This window comes from Dromiciops gliroides, chromosome 2 (genome assembly GCF_019393635.1).
Source record: "Dromiciops gliroides isolate mDroGli1 chromosome 2, mDroGli1.pri, whole genome shotgun sequence".
In the NCBI taxonomy this organism is placed as follows: Eukaryota; Metazoa; Chordata; class Mammalia; order Microbiotheria; family Microbiotheriidae; genus Dromiciops; species Dromiciops gliroides.
In genome coordinates, this window is record NC_057862.1 from 316,366,274 (window position 1) to 316,381,652 (window position 15,379).

The 15,379-nt window shown below is 38.6% G+C and overlaps 1 protein-coding gene across 1 annotated transcript; it reads right to left on the reverse strand.

The window, feature by feature from the left end:
- Positions 1-110: 110 nt before the first annotated feature.
- PLAC8L1 (PLAC8 like 1) lies at positions 111-11,081 on the reverse strand. The gene is made up of 4 exons (XM_043989715.1): positions 11,014-11,081; positions 8,585-8,721; positions 1,682-1,818; positions 111-506 (listed from the first exon to the last, which is right to left on the reverse strand). Exons 1-4 carry the CDS (start codon positions 11,076-11,078, stop codon positions 342-344), a joined length of 504 nt encoding a protein of 167 aa, XP_043845650.1. The 5' UTR covers positions 11,079-11,081; the 3' UTR covers positions 111-341.
- Positions 11,082-15,379: the final 4,298 nt, after the last annotated feature.

Here is a 15,379-nt window from a genome sequence, read left to right on the forward strand (position 1 = left end):
CAAATAAATATAAGCAAGCAAGATAGTCCCTTCCCTCAAGGAGTTTACATTCTAATGAAAGAAAACAACCCATAAGGAAGGAAGGGGTTACAAGGAAAAGAGGAATAATAGGAACTGTGATCTAAGGCTGCTGATTTGGAGAAGCACTTCTTTATAAAAATATATACCCATACACTGACAAATTCTGTGAAAGAGGACTGAATACTATAGAAACAATGTGAAAACAATTTTATTTTTAATACTGTCATTGTGGAATAATTACAAAGAAAGGGGAATAATTGTTTCTAACCACTAAGTTGTTGTTTGTTGCTTTTTGGGAGAAGGAAAGACACATGTTTCTTTCAAACAATTAACTCTTTACTTCCAGGAGCCCCAAAAACTTGAGCTGAAGGAGCTGCACAGACATCATGTATTTGGGTTGTCTTCATCTTAAGTTCCCGAGCCATCTGGCAGACAGAAAAGGGCCAGCAGCAGTGTACCACCAACCAGTCTTCACATAGAGTGCCCTAGGGCAAAATTCAGGACATTCAGGACATTCATTCACATATACTGAATGAGACTTCATTATATCAAAGGTGGAGGTCAGGGAGAAAGAGAGAAGAACTAACACCTCTCTAATCAATCAACTGTATGGTATTGGGTCTTTAATGCATGGAACTGTTTTTTAGATGACATAGAGTCATAGGTTTAGAGACAGAAGGAACCTTGGAGACAAATCTAGTCCAAACCTCTCATTTTACAGATGAGCAAACACTGAAACTGAGATATTAAATGATTTGCCCAAGGTCATACAAGTAATAAGTAGCAGGATTATATCTTTACCTTATCAAGGTAAGGGATTGGAATGGGGCCTGGACCTGTGATTCAGTGGTTTGGGAGACTTCTGGGTAAGCAAATTTCCTTTACCAATTCAGGTCTGAACCCTCTCGGTAATCTAGGGTTTTAGAGAATTGCCAGAGAACTTAGAGGTTAAGTGACTTCACTCATATGTGTCAGAGGTGAGACTTGAACCCAAGTTCTGTTGGTTCTAAGGTTAACTATTTATCCACTGTGCCATGCTGCCTTCCTGGGATTAGATGATACAGTGGGAAAAGGGCTGGATCTGGAGTTAAAGAACTTGTGTTCAAATCCAGACTCTCTGATGTTGGGCAAGTTCCTTCATCTCTCTGAACCTCAGTTTCCTGAACAGTAAAATAAGTGAATTGGATCAGATAACCACTTCCTTAGGTCCCTTGCAGTTCTGAATCTATGATCCTAATTTCTGTTTCATAGAATTAGTCTCTTATAATGAAGGGAATTTTTAAAAACACCTTTGATTTCCTTTTCTGAATTCCACTTCACTGTGAAAGAGATGCTTACTGCCATCTATTTCTTATTTTAAATTGGTAACTGGATTATTCAATTACTCAAGCTATTATCCTTGACCACCACTACCACCACCCCAAACTTGTGAACTGACTTCCAGATCCCAGAGAAAAATGTTTATAGAAGCTATGCTAGCAAAAATCAGGATATATAGAAGTTTGATTAACAATAAAAAGATGTTGCAAATTAACCTTTTTCATTTTCATGATTGTCTATTTTTGTAGTTATAGCTATTCTCCCATTATTCCTCTTTTCAGGAGTATTTAAAATAATGCTTCTTTAAGACCCAAGCACATACCACTTCATACATACTTACCCGTATTTTATGTCTCTCTCTGGTGCCTACTCTTAATGCAAGGGTGGAGTTGGGTAGTAATGGCCAACATAAACATTCCCCATAATGCCTTGCGATGTTACACTCAAGACACATGGTACAAAAGAGACCACAGAAACCTGCCAATAACCACAATGAGAAAAACTCATGAATCCTAAATTTATAAAGAAAAAAATTAATGAAAAAATATATCCCCTGGCCCTAAACATGAAACTAATGAGACAAAAGCTCTACTCTTATTCTTCAAACAAGAACTGAAAACTGAAACCATGTGACAAATACAATGCATATTGTAACTATGGGTTGAATAGAGCATGTGCAAAGCTACCCTTCTTGACTCCAGTTGAACATGTATGCTAGCTAGCTCATCATTTGGGCATTTGGGGCTGACATGCTCCTGGATGCTTCCTACCAGCACTTAAGGTAGGAGCAATAAGGGACATCCCTGCCTTGATATGCCTGTCCTACTTGTCTAGTACTTTGGGTGAAAGGGGATAGAGCACGGGCCCTGGAGTCAGGAATACCTGAATTCAAATCCGGCCTCAGACACTTAACACTTACTGGCTGTGTGACCCTGGGTAAGTCACTTAACCCCAATTGCCTCACCAAAAAAAAAAAAGGAAATGAGTCTGTCCCTGACTGTCTTCCTTTGACTCTTCCAAGTGATCAAAATGCCTTTTGAGGTACAACAGAATCCCCACTCATATTCTTTGGTTAACCACTGACAAAGGTTAACTCAAAGCAATGTGCTTATGGTGGAAAGAACACTGGTTTTAGTGTCAAAAGACTTGAGTTCAAATCCTAGCATTACCATACACTATCATTAAGCTAAAGCTAATCACTTAATGCCCCAGAGCTTCCTGGTAATAATGCCACTTCCAGTGCTTACCCTACAGTGGCTGTTGTGGGGATCAATTGAGATGATGCATGTAAAGTACCAAATTGAGTGTTTTATTATTATTTTAGTCTTCTATAAAAGAAAACATATCAAGGAGGATTTAAATTTGCATTGAAATAAGTATTTCTAATACATATTAATGTATAAAATTTGTTTTAAATATATACACTGTATAAATGATTCATTAGACTAATAGCCATCATTTTCTATGAAGTTTACAGAAGTCCTTTTGTCCTTTTGATACAAATTCCCTGTGTTAATCCTAAAGCTGACAGTGTTCTATTTCTCACCTCAAAAAGTCGCTCTGATTTTGAGCAGTGCCTGAAACAACTTGTCATCTGTCCAATTATGTTTGGAAACTGTTTGGAACTTGGTTCCCTGAACTTAAGCTAAGTATACTGCACAGACCGGTTTTTGCTTCAGAGCTCTTGCTTTATACTATGTCAACAAATTTATTTTGCACATGGCAACAAACATAGTTAATTAACCCAAAAAATCTGCACATACACTAAGAAAAGCTGGAACTTGGAGTCAAGAGACCTCCAGTCTAGTCCCAGCTTGGACACTTACCAGTTATGTGACTCTACCCAGATCATCTGAAACTTCATCTGGAAAATGGAGTTAGTAATAACTCCCAGGCAAGAATACTTACCTTACAGGGTTGTGAGAAAGGTCTGTAATCTTTAAAGAGGTATAGAGGGGGCAACTAGGTGGCGCAGTGGATAGAGCACCGGCCCTGGAGTCAGGAGTACCTGAGTTCAAATCCGGCCTCAGACACTTAACACACACTTACTAGCTGTGTGACCCTGGGCAAGTCACTTAACCCCAATTGCCTCACTAAAAATAAAAATAAAAAATAAAAAAACAATAAAGAGCTATAGAACTGTGAATAACTGTTATTAGTATCAATATTTGTATTTGATATACCAGACATCAATGCCTACATACACATCATAGCCACTATGTCTTCTCTCTCTCTCTCTCTCTCTCTCTCAAGTTCCACACAAATCATTTATGTGCCAGATAATGTTCTTGGAAAAAAAAAACTTTGTTTTTAGGCAGAATATCCTTATTAAACACAATGGACAAAAATAAAAGGAAAACCATGTTTGTTTGGTTTTTTGGGTTTTGGGGGTTTTTTTCTTGTTTTTTGTTTTTGCAGGGCAATGAGGGTTAAGTGACTTGCCTAGAGTCACACAGCTAATTAAGTGTCAAGTGTCTGAGGCTGGATTTGAACTCAGGTCCTCCTGAATCCAAGGCCAGTGCTTTGTCCACTGCGCCATCTAGCTGCCCCTCAAAACCATGTTTGTTTTTGGTTTTTTTGTTTTTAATTTTTTTTTTTTTTTAGTGAGGCAATTGAGGTTAAGTGACTTGCCCAGGGTCACACAGCTAGTAAGTGTTAAGTGTCTGAGGTCAGATTTGAACTCAGGTACTCCTGACTCCAGGGCTGGTGCTCTATCCACTGCGCCATCTAGCTGCCCCCACCATGTTTGTTTTTAATCACATTGCATTGAATTATTTAAATCTTACATGACACAGGAGGTGACTGAGCAAGTAACCCCATCCTCCATTCTCTTTTTCCTACAAGACTGTTAGATGTGACATTATAGTCAATTAGTGCAATGAAAGTTTTTCTGGTAGCTAATACTGAGGACTCACTATATTAGAAACTAGTTTGATTATAGGATTGTCTTTTCCCCATTATTCAAATCAGACAAGCCAGTTAAGTTTTAAGAAGAATTATTTCTTGAAATCCCCTTTTCACCCAACCAAACTTATTATCTTAGCACAGGATCTTACACATAGTAAACATTATAGAATATATATTATAATGTGTATTCCCTCTTTCCTTTTCCTAATCAAGGGTCTGCTACTGGAACAAAATGAGACTCTCATATGTCATTCAACAATTCACAGGAGGGGCAACCAGGTGGCACAGTGGATAAAGCACCAGCCCTGAATTCATCAGACACTTGACAGCTGTGTGACCCTGGGCAAGTCACTTAACCCTCATTGCCCCACCAAAAAAAAAAAAATTTCACAGGAGGCATACATAGACACAGAAGAGGAAGGATCTTCAACAAGGATATTCAGTAAGGTCGTTCTCAGCGGTGCTCATGCTGTTGACCCTTGGTCAGAAGCTTTAAAAAGGAAGATGTCACTCCTCCTAGAATTTAGTACATAAGGCACCATGGAGTCATGTCAAATACCTGAATTAGTCCCTTCAGCTAATCAAGTTTCAAGGAGAAAATTTGAATGCCTCTTAAGGAAAAGAACTTCTCTAATTTGCATGGGAGGAGCAGCTAAGTGGCACAGTGGATAGAGCACCGGCTCTGGAGTCAGGAGTACCTGAGTTCAAATTTGACCGCAGACACTTAATACTTACCAGCTGTGTGACCCTGGGCAAGTCACTTAACCCCAATTGCCTCACTAAAAAGAAAATTTAAAAAAATAATAATTTGCATGGGAGTAAGACTTCAGGAAAAGCTAAAGGCCTACATGGCAAGGCCCTAGGAAATGTTGCTCCAATCACAGATGTCAAAACAATGTCAGAGGCAGCAGGGACATTGAGTGAGTAGTGGCCCAGCCTTAAGTCTCCCTCACCAGTAGTGCAAACTACTCTGAAGTTTGTAGAGGACCCTCCTGTCCTCTCATCTTCCCCTTTCACCCAAAATACTAGACAAGTAGGACAGCCATATCAAGGCAGGGATGTCCCTTATTGCTCCTACCTTAAGTGCTGGAAGGGATAATTGTTCATATTTTACTCTTGCTATTGACCTACTGACTTCTCTGGACTGACAAAGAGGCAGTCATTACTTCCTGCTAAGATGACTTTCTGAATGGGAGGAAGCCCATTGAGTTCTCATATACCCATCTACTCCAGCAAAACCCTGAAGTGTATGCTAGACCAAACAATGATCAAGAAATCAAAAAAAAGAGGTGACTTTTTCTACCACAGAACTGCACAAAAAAATCAGACAGAAAGCTTACAGGGAAAGGAGCAAAGTCAGGCCCAATACAGGGTAGCCTCCCAGTATAACCAGAGGTCGTTTAGTAAGGCTAAATGTCCAGAGGCAGCAATGACAGAAAACTCACCTGGGACAACCTCAACATAATAAAAAACAAACAAACAAACAACAACAACAACAACAAAGACCCCTGGTTATGGATCTTGGAAGCTCTGGGGAGCAGGTTATAGTGGTCATGTCCCTAGGGCTTCAATGCCTACAATGCCTGGGGTAGAAAGCATCACTCATTGGGATTTATTCTCTGAAATAAATTTCTCAGAAGACTATAATATGTCTAACTGGAGAATGTGGCAACATAACAAGGCAGAATTTAGTTGGTATGGAGTGCTGCTCCAAGACAGAGGGTTTAAAAAGTAGGCAGCATGTATTGGAAAGAGAAAGGGAAGACAAGTGTAGTAGGCAGTGCTAACTACAAACATGGTAAAAGTGAGCTGCAGCTATGATTAGAGAAGGAAAGTGTTTCATATGGCCATAGCATCCTCAAACCTAGGAGCTGAGACTGAACCCTGATGACTCCAGAGGAGAGGCATTCTCTAGACTGCTCCAAGAGCAAGATTGCTGCAAAGAATGGTAGAAGGCAAACAATACTACATGCTAGGTGTTGTCACTGGGGCCATGAGTTCTGAAGGGACTATATCTGCCCACTCTGCTGGAAAATTAGATAACTCCCCTGGAGGAAGAAAAGTTGGCTTCCATTTGTGGAATGTGGAAACAGTGAACATTTTTTTTTTATTCTTTGAGGCCCTTCCTTGTTATTTGTTTCATATATTAATTGAATATGTTTGCTATTACATTTGTGAGTCTCTTTTGTGATCTAGCAGTAGATACTGAACAGCATGGGGGCTCAAGCCAAATCACATCATTGATTAATACTCAAAGAACTGCACCAAACCTAGGAATAGCCAGGGGTTCCAAAGTTAGGTGGTACACTTGCTGCCTGGATAACGTCATCCAAAGTCCAGTGAGATCATCTGGGTGGGTGGGGAGGCTCTGAAAACTAAGGAGCCAGGGATCAAGTGACTAATTTTGATTCAGTAGCAATTTAGAACAACTGCAAGTTCATCAAACCCGCAGGATGGTGAATTAAACACTTTTTTAGACCCTATTAACTCCCGAAACCTCCAAAAAGAGGAATTATGCACCAGATATGGAGCAATTACAGGACAAGAAAAGAGAGCCCTAACAAAATCCTTATGCATTAATACCATGGAACACTATTCTTTAAAGTACTAATTCCGCAACACCAAACCTTTCTCCCTGCCAGCTTTCTCATATTCCCAGTAAGGATGTACATGTCTATAGGACCTATTTGGGAATCCTCTCCTAAGAGATTTGACCAGAATACCCAATACTTAATCATCTCATTCCACAACAATTCTGCCCAGCCACATAAAGAAGAATGGGATTGGAGCTGAAAAGTAAGTTACTTTGTACCTGGGACCAGCCCTAGGTTAAAGATTCCCAAAGCTTCAAAGAGTCTTCCCCAAACCCTGAAAAAAACAGAAGGCATTGAAGTCAGTACAGCCAAAGAAAGGAAAGATGAGAAACTGGGCCAAGGGGCCAAGGATGTGTAGTTGTACTGAGTCTGAAGGAAAGGTGACTGAAACCCAGTTTGGGGTCAGTCCTATTGCCCCACGGTCTACTCAGGAGAGAGAGTAAGGCTAGTAAATCCTAAGTCTTTAAACAGTCATTCAGCCTATTCTAAGAGTATTCCTACCAGCAAAGGGGGAGAGAGGAATCAAAAAGTGAGTGACAAATATTAGGGAAAAAAAGGCTGAAGCACCAAAGATTTGAAGATTAAAAACCCATACCACAAGCAAATAAATCAGCACAGAAGATTCTAAAACTAGAAGGAATGATGAATACTAAATCATCAAAGTGATTACAATACTCTTAACAAATATTACAAGACAAAAGAAAGTGAACCAATACATGATGAAATACTGACTCTCGTGTACTCCCAAGAGAACCTGGAACAACAAGAAATTCAAGAATGGTTCAAAAGAGAAATGAAATTGTTAAGAAATTACAAATGAATATAGGTCAGAATTTAGAGCTCTCCCTATAGAAATGAAAAAACCCAATTAGGAGATAAGGAAAAATTGAATCCATGACAGTTTCTCTAAAAAAGCAAAAGAGAGATGAATAGATTTGGGTTACAAAAATACTAGAATGGAGGAAAATATGGCAGAAGTAACAAATCAGGTCAGTTATCTTCATCTCACTTAATTCTAGTCCATGTTCCTTTGCCCTCTGCTGCCTTATTAGGGAAAACTAAAAGCAACTTAGAATATTTTAAAAGTAAGGAAGAGAAATTGAGCGGATGCCCATCAATTGAGGAATGGCTGAACGAGTTGTGGTAGATGAATGTAATGCTATAAGAAATGATGAGTAGGCAGATTTCAGAAAAAAATGGACTTAAACAGACTGATGAGTGAAATGAGCAGAACCAGGAGAACACTGTATAGCAACATTGTGTAATGATCAGATGTGATAGACTTTTCTTTTCTCAGCAATACAATGATCCAAGACATTTCCAAAGGACTCATGATGGAAGATGGCGGAGGAGAGAGAGGCTGTGACTCCCACAAGCTCCAGATAAACCCAAAGGACTCACGATGGGGAATGCTCTCCACATCTAGAAAAAGAACTGTGGAATCTGAATGCAGATTGAATCATAATATTTTTACTTTTTCTTTTGTTTTTTTTTCTTTCTGGAGGTTTTTCCCTTTTATTCTGATTCTTCTTTTATAATATGACTAATGTGGAAATATGGTTAATGTGATAATACATGTGTAACCTATATCAGATCACTTGCTGTCTTGGGGAGGGGGGAGGGAGAGAAAAATTTGGAACTCAAAATCTTATAAAAACAAATGCTGAAAACTATTTTTATGTATAACTGGAAAAAATACTATTAAGGAAAAAAACTTTTAAAAAAGTAGGAAAGAAACATACAAATTTTTTTGTCACTGCAAATGTTGAAGAGGCTAGTGCTCCATTCCCCTGGAATCTGGGCCATAGTTGTGATGGTGGTCCTGTCATAGACTCTCCAGCCAGGCTGAGTCATCACAGGTTGTGTTGGTATTTGGCTCCTGTAAAGTCAAAGGTGGTGATTAAATAAGAGTAAGAATAGTAATGCCATCCCATGTTTCTATAGCCCCACAAGGTTTCCAAACTGCTTCTCTAACAACTACCTTTTGAGGTACAGTGCAAGCATCTTTATCTCCATTTTACAGATGAAGTATCTGAGGCTTAGAGGGTTAAGTGGCTTACCCATGGTCACCTCACTAGTAAGTGTGGGAGTCAGAATTTTAACCTTGGTCTATAAGGTCAGTGTTCCTTTCAGAACACAATACTATCTCCTAAGGAAGAATATTGTATTATAGGAAATGTCACTGATCTAATTAAGGATCAATCAATTAGAGCAGCTAGGTGGCACAGTGGATAAAGCACTGGCCTTGGATTCAGGAGGACCTGAGTTCAAATCCAGCCTCAGACACTTGACACTTACTAGCTGTATGACCCTGGGCACGTCACTTAACCCTCACTGCCCTGCCAAAAAAAAAAAAAAAGAAAGGAAAATAAAGGATCAATCAATTGTTCAGCATTCTTATTTCCAAGTCTTTCCTGTCTGTAGTTATAAACCACTTAACACTCAGTAGATTTCTCATTCTCTCACTGAAGGCAGATTCTAAAGGTCCTAAATAACGAAGGTATGAGTTGTCCAAAAAGTTACTTGCCTCGCCCTGTGCAAACCCAAGCTATTTACCTTCTAAATTTGAATGCTACAACTTTCCTTCGCTTAAGGATTTCCAATTATTTCTTATTTTACTGAAGGAGATTTTTGAGGGCTGAGCAACTGGATTGGATTTTCCCTGAGAGGAACAATTTGCTGTTCACAGTCATGAAATCATTTTTTTCTTTTCTCAGCATTATGTGAATAATACATGTTATTTCTGCTAGCAAGCCTGCCCTCATTCTATACCAAGTCAAAAGTCTAAGTAGGTAGCTACTTCTTGACAAAAATACTGGGTAATTGTGCCTAATTTCTAAGTCTAGGAGGATTCTTCTCACTGAATTTATTTACTGGGTCTTCATTGATTTTTAAGACAGTTGGTATTCATATACCTTGGCTATAATATCTTAGTCCTAAACTATCATTTCATCTGCCTTGAAAGTAAAATGTAAAATTACTTCTTAAGAGATAGAAAGGTAGAGTAGCTGCTGCTACTCAGAGCTGGAGCTCAGCTATAGCTTTTAATGCAGCTTTTGAGCCAGTAAATTATCTTGGTGAAAATCATCCAGCACTGCAGCCCAGGAACAAGTTTAGCTGCAGTAGGAAAGGCAGCTCTAGTCATATAACCTTGCTAAATCATGGTAGCCATTCCCTTCTCATTCAAACACTGCATATTTTTCACTTAAATGGCTCACAGATGGGGCAGCTAGGTGGCTCAGTGGATAGAGCACCAGCCCTGGAGTCAGGAGTACCTGAGTTCAAATCTGGCCTCAGACACTTGACACTTACTAGCTGTGTGACCCTGGGCAAGTCACTTAACCCCAATTGCCTCACTAAAAAAAAAAAAGATTAAAAAAAAATGGCTCACAGATCAAAGAAATTAGAGATACATGTGGCAATCCTACACAAATCTGATAAGTATATTTTTCTGAGAGAAAAAGAGGGGGAGTCAATATTGAGTCATCTTTTCAACTGGTACAGATGTCATCTCAGTATCTTAACACTCTTTTTTCAGTAAGATTTTCAGAGGGGGAAAGGCTCCCATGCCAGGTAACTATGATCTAGATTTGATGTTCATGGTCAGTGAAGGTGTTGGGAGGTGCTTTAGATACCTTTGCCCAGTCTAGTATATTAATGTGCCCCACCCCTCCTGTCTCTTATTCTATAGCAATTTAATGTTCCTGAAGGTGGGCGCCTGGGATTAGGATGCAACACACATGCTAGTGCCCTGTTTATCTAATCACAACTTGCTTTGCTAAAAGCTCCTAGCTTCAATTCACACCTCATTGATTATTTTAGATACTTCAGCTGAAGCCAGAACATGTGAATTATTTCAAGAAGGAGGACATTCCATCATGTATCAAGAAATAGCTGGGTAGGGTTAAGAATTCAAAGTGTGGATGAAAGAGATACTTGTCTCCTACCGCTCAGATCCAATCAACCTTTTTTCACTAGCCAGTTGGGCCTAAAGGGACCAATCAGCTGTTCTGGCTTCAAGGACACTTAAGAAAGGTTAGCAAGCAATCTCATTCAAAGCCAGGACCTTTCATATAATACACTGAAATGTGTCTCTTTTCTCCAGACCTTTATAAAAGTGATTGATTTGTTATTCCAAATGGAGAGCAAAGGTTGAAAAAAGCCAACTCACCCTACTTCATGCCTTGGGTCAGAAATACAAAGACTTTCATAGTCTGATCTCATAAGCGAAAGCATCAGTCGTGTCTGAACAGCAGTTAAAGAAGTGTCTATAGTACAATTACAGAAATAAAAGTTCCAAATCAATTTATAAAGGAGGGTGGGAAGAGAGGGGAGGGAAGAGTTTACTTGGGCTTTTGATAGTAAACTGGATGATTCTAAACTTCAAAGTGATCCAAAGTTAACTTTTCTTTTTAAGAATGTCAACTCAATATTCTAGAAAATGAGATCATAATGATAGATCCAACAAATCTTAACTCTTTAAAGAAGAGGGATAATCCCATTATGAACATGGAGGTTAATCTATTATAAAGGATGTTACAGTGTAAGAAAGTCATTCCAGCATCAAGTCTCAGTCTTAAGTCAATGTGGCTAGTGTCAATCAGCATCAGTTGTTCTTTTCATTCTGCGGCATATACTTTGAGGTTTGGAGCACCCAATTTCGACTTGTCTTGTATCCCAAGTTCCTTTCTTCATTATTTTACTAAGAACCAATTTTTCACATGGTACAAGACAAGTTTTTATTCATAGGCATAGCTAGATATAAAACCAAAACAACCCTATAGTTTTCAATAAAGTGAGTCATAGTAGAAAAGTAAACAAGGGTATACTTAGTAGTGTTTATTTCATAATCACCACCAGGTCCCAAAATAGCCTACTGTGCTGTGCTAAGTGCCACAACATTTATTCTACAACTTTAAAAGTAAAAAGTAAAAATCTACATGAAATTCAAAAGAAAGGGGAAGGGGGGAAGGGGGGAGGTAAAAGCTCCCCTATGAAGATATCTCAAATATAAACAAAACAAGACTCAGCTAAGTCTTGCCCTTGGAGTACAAGTACAGCACTACAAAATGTGTTTATTTTTCTGTTACATTCCAACTGCATTATTAACTCTTTCTACCCAGTTATCCACCAATTTTTTTTCCACACCAAATAATGTTTCACACACGTCTGGGAACACAGTGAGCACTTATAAATACTTGTTGCTTGATACTTAAAGCTATTCATTATTATGCAATCAATGCTATTGTAAGAAGGCAAGAGCTGAAATCATTCTCTAGTCACTAAAAAATTCAATATGGAGAACCATGTCCAAAACCATTACTTTTTGAAAAGACCTTTGATACTTTAAAAAGCTGTCAACAATGAGACCCGCCTTAACATGAGCCTGTCAAACAAATTCAAAGAGGTGCAATTGATCCATGTTAAGAAGACATGAGGGAATGAAATGGGAAAACATTTACTAAAAGATTGCTATGCACCAAGCATAATCCTGGAGATACAAATAGAAAGGAACTACAGTCTTTGCTCTCAGGAAACTCATACTCTATTTCGGGGAAAGAACACAGAGAAGAGAGTCCATCTGTAGGACAGAAGGAAAAGTCCAAGTTCTTCCTAGGGTAGACCAGCAGGTCAGAAGGCTCTGTGATATTCGGTAATCTATAATGGCTGCATTTTAGAATGTTCCTATGGCTCCCAGTCATACCTATCACTAGTTCCTAAAAAAGCCACGCACATTTCTACCTCCAAGCTTTGGATGACACCGTTCCCCCATGGCTGAGATTCACTGCCCCTTCCTCCCCATTTCCCCCATTTGTGCTATACATGTACTTTCTATCCTACAAGGCCAATAGGTCATCTAATATATGAAACTTTCCCCAGTTACTCTAACTTTGACCTCCCAAAAGCATTTCTCTTATATCACACTTGTTGGCACTGGAGCAAGTATGATCTTGATTGTCTGCCCACTGTTTTTTGTTTTGTTTTGTTTTGTGGTGAGGCAATTGGGGTTAAGTGACTTGCCCAGGGTCACACAGCTAGTTAGGTGTTAAGTGTCTGAGGCCAGATTTGAACTCAGGTCCTCCTGAATCCAGGGCCGGTGCTCTATCCACTGCACCATCTAACTGCCCCTTGCCCACTGTTTTTGGTATACATATTTTGTACCCCCAAGATGGTAAACTTCCTAAAGGCAAAGACTACACACACTGTGTGATTTTATATTCCTGGACTGCCCAGGGACAGAGATGTTACTTAATAAATACCTGATGAGGGAACTAATTAACTAGGTAAATAACAAATTACAGTATGTGAATATAATGGATGATCATTATACCACAAGAAATGACGGGAGTGATGAATTCAGAGAAACTTGGGAAAATGTATATGAACTGAAATAAGCAGAACCAGAAGAATGAAGTATACGATGACCAAGATGGTAAAAGGAGAACAACTTGGAAAGGCATCAGAACTTGGATCAATGTGATAAACAATCTGGACTGTGGGGGATTGACATCAAGACACACTTCTCTGCTCATGGCTGAGAGATGTGAAATGAGGTTGATGCTGTCCAACATAGCTGATATGTTGGTTGGTTTGCCTTAGCTATATTTCTCTGTTATGAGGGTAAAGGCTAGGGGACAAGGAGAGTCATTCTTGGGAAGTAACAATGATGTTATTTAGAAAATATTAATAGAACATTTAATTTTAAAATAAATAAATACCTAGCAAACTAAAGGTAAGATATTGGGTGTATCCATAATAAAGAACTACTTGAGATAATGTAGTGGGAAAAGGGCTAGACTAGGAGTCAGGGAGAACTTGGCCACTGATGCCATGTGAGGACCAGATGAGATAATGTTTGTGAGGCACTTGTCACAGTGTCTGGCACACAGTAGGCATTATATAAATGTTAATTTTTATCATCATCATCATTCCCTATTAGCTATATGACTATGAGGTCTCTTAAATTCTCTGAAATTCCATTTTCCTATATCTATCTTTGAAAGTTCTGAGGCTCAAGTAAGATGACAAATATATACACATATGTATCTGTATAAATACTTGACAAACTTCAAAGTACTATGTAAATATCAACTATTATTACTCAGTGCACAGCAAAGGCAACATGGGTGGGGTAACAGGGCCTGAACCTGGCAAGGGGAAGTAACATGTATTGGCCAAAAAATTGTAGTCAGAGCAGGAAACCACAGTACACAGCTGATGATTATACATCTTGAGTTACTCTGGTGTTGTTAAGACTGGCAACTATTTATAATAGTTGAATGGGGGGCCTGAACTACATAATTCATTTCTAAAGGTCTCTTCTACTCTTAAAATTCTATGATTGGACAATCAACCTGGCACAGTGAACTGGAGTTATAAAACTGAGGAACAAGCAGCTCATCAAAGAAAGAGAACATAGCTCCATAGTAAAGAATGAGCCCAGGGGTAGAGGGTGGGGAGAGACTGGAGATATCCCTAGGTTTTAGTTTAGTTTCTTTAATTGTCCTAGAATACTCATATTGAAAGTTGGAAGAAATGGAAACATTCCAACTTAAAACTACATTTCCCCTTGGGAAGAAATGAGGCATAGGAAATATGAAATCTTTCTATCAATGATAAAGTTTTGTTTGTTTGTTTGTTTGTTTTTAGTGAGGCAATTGGGGTTAAGTAACTTGCCCAGGGTCACACAGCTAGTAAGTGTTAAGTGTCTGGAGGCCGGATTTGAACTCAGGTACTCCTGACTCCAGGGCCGGTGCTCTATCCACTGTGCCACCTAGCTTCCCCTATCAATGATAATGTTAAGCCCACATAGTACAGTTAACATCTATTTTTATTTAAACATCATTTGATGAAAGACAAGTTTGGTTTAAAAAAATTGCTGATGCTAAATTTCCCTTAAAACTACTAAATTTAGTATCAACCCAATCCTAGATGAAATAAATTGTGCAAATTTCGTACAGATCTGGAACAAATACTATTGATAAATCTAAATAGGTACTCTAGAACAGGAAAACTCTGAAATTTCACTGATCGCTGTTGTTCCATCCATCCTTCTAAGAGAAAAGTCACCAATTTCTGATCTTTGTTAAAGTTATAAATGTGTGGACAGAATAGAAATGCCATCTGCATTTGGTTGTCAGGCATTCTGCAAAGTTTTTTTTATCAAACATCTGATCATACTCAACTTTAGATTTTTATATTTGTTTTTTATGCCATCATAAGATTTTCTCCCTTAAAACAGAGGCTTATAACCAAACAGTCTCTCTCTCTCTCTCTCTCTCTCTTTTTTTTTTTGAAGAAGCATCTGAAAGTATGCAGGCTAAAGTTGCCAAAATCTTTGTATCTCATTCTGTACTTACATCTGTCTTATTCCAAAAATTTATGCATTTTTAATAGCTATTAGATACTCCCTAGACCTTTATAAACAGTACAAAGTACCACCTCATAAAAATATCATATTGATGGCTGAGTATGAATAATGAAAAGATAGGAAGCTTCTGAGACATTCAATATTAGTTCTCAAATTAGATCCAAAA

Excerpts from the sequence above, each read along its gene's own strand:
- PLAC8L1 (XM_043989715.1), bottom strand. The coding sequence starts at position 11,078 with ATGCTTTCGCTTATGAGATCAGACTATGAAAGTCTTTGTATTTCTGAC. Across the intron at positions 8,722-11,013 it reads GACCCAAGGCATGAAGTAGG|GAGCCAAATACCAACACAAC; the intron begins GTGAGTTGGCTT and ends TTGACTTTACAG. Across the intron at positions 507-1,681 it reads GAGAGAGACATAAAATACGG|GGCACTCTATGTGAAGACTG; the intron begins GTAAGTATGTAT and ends ATTTTGCCCTAG.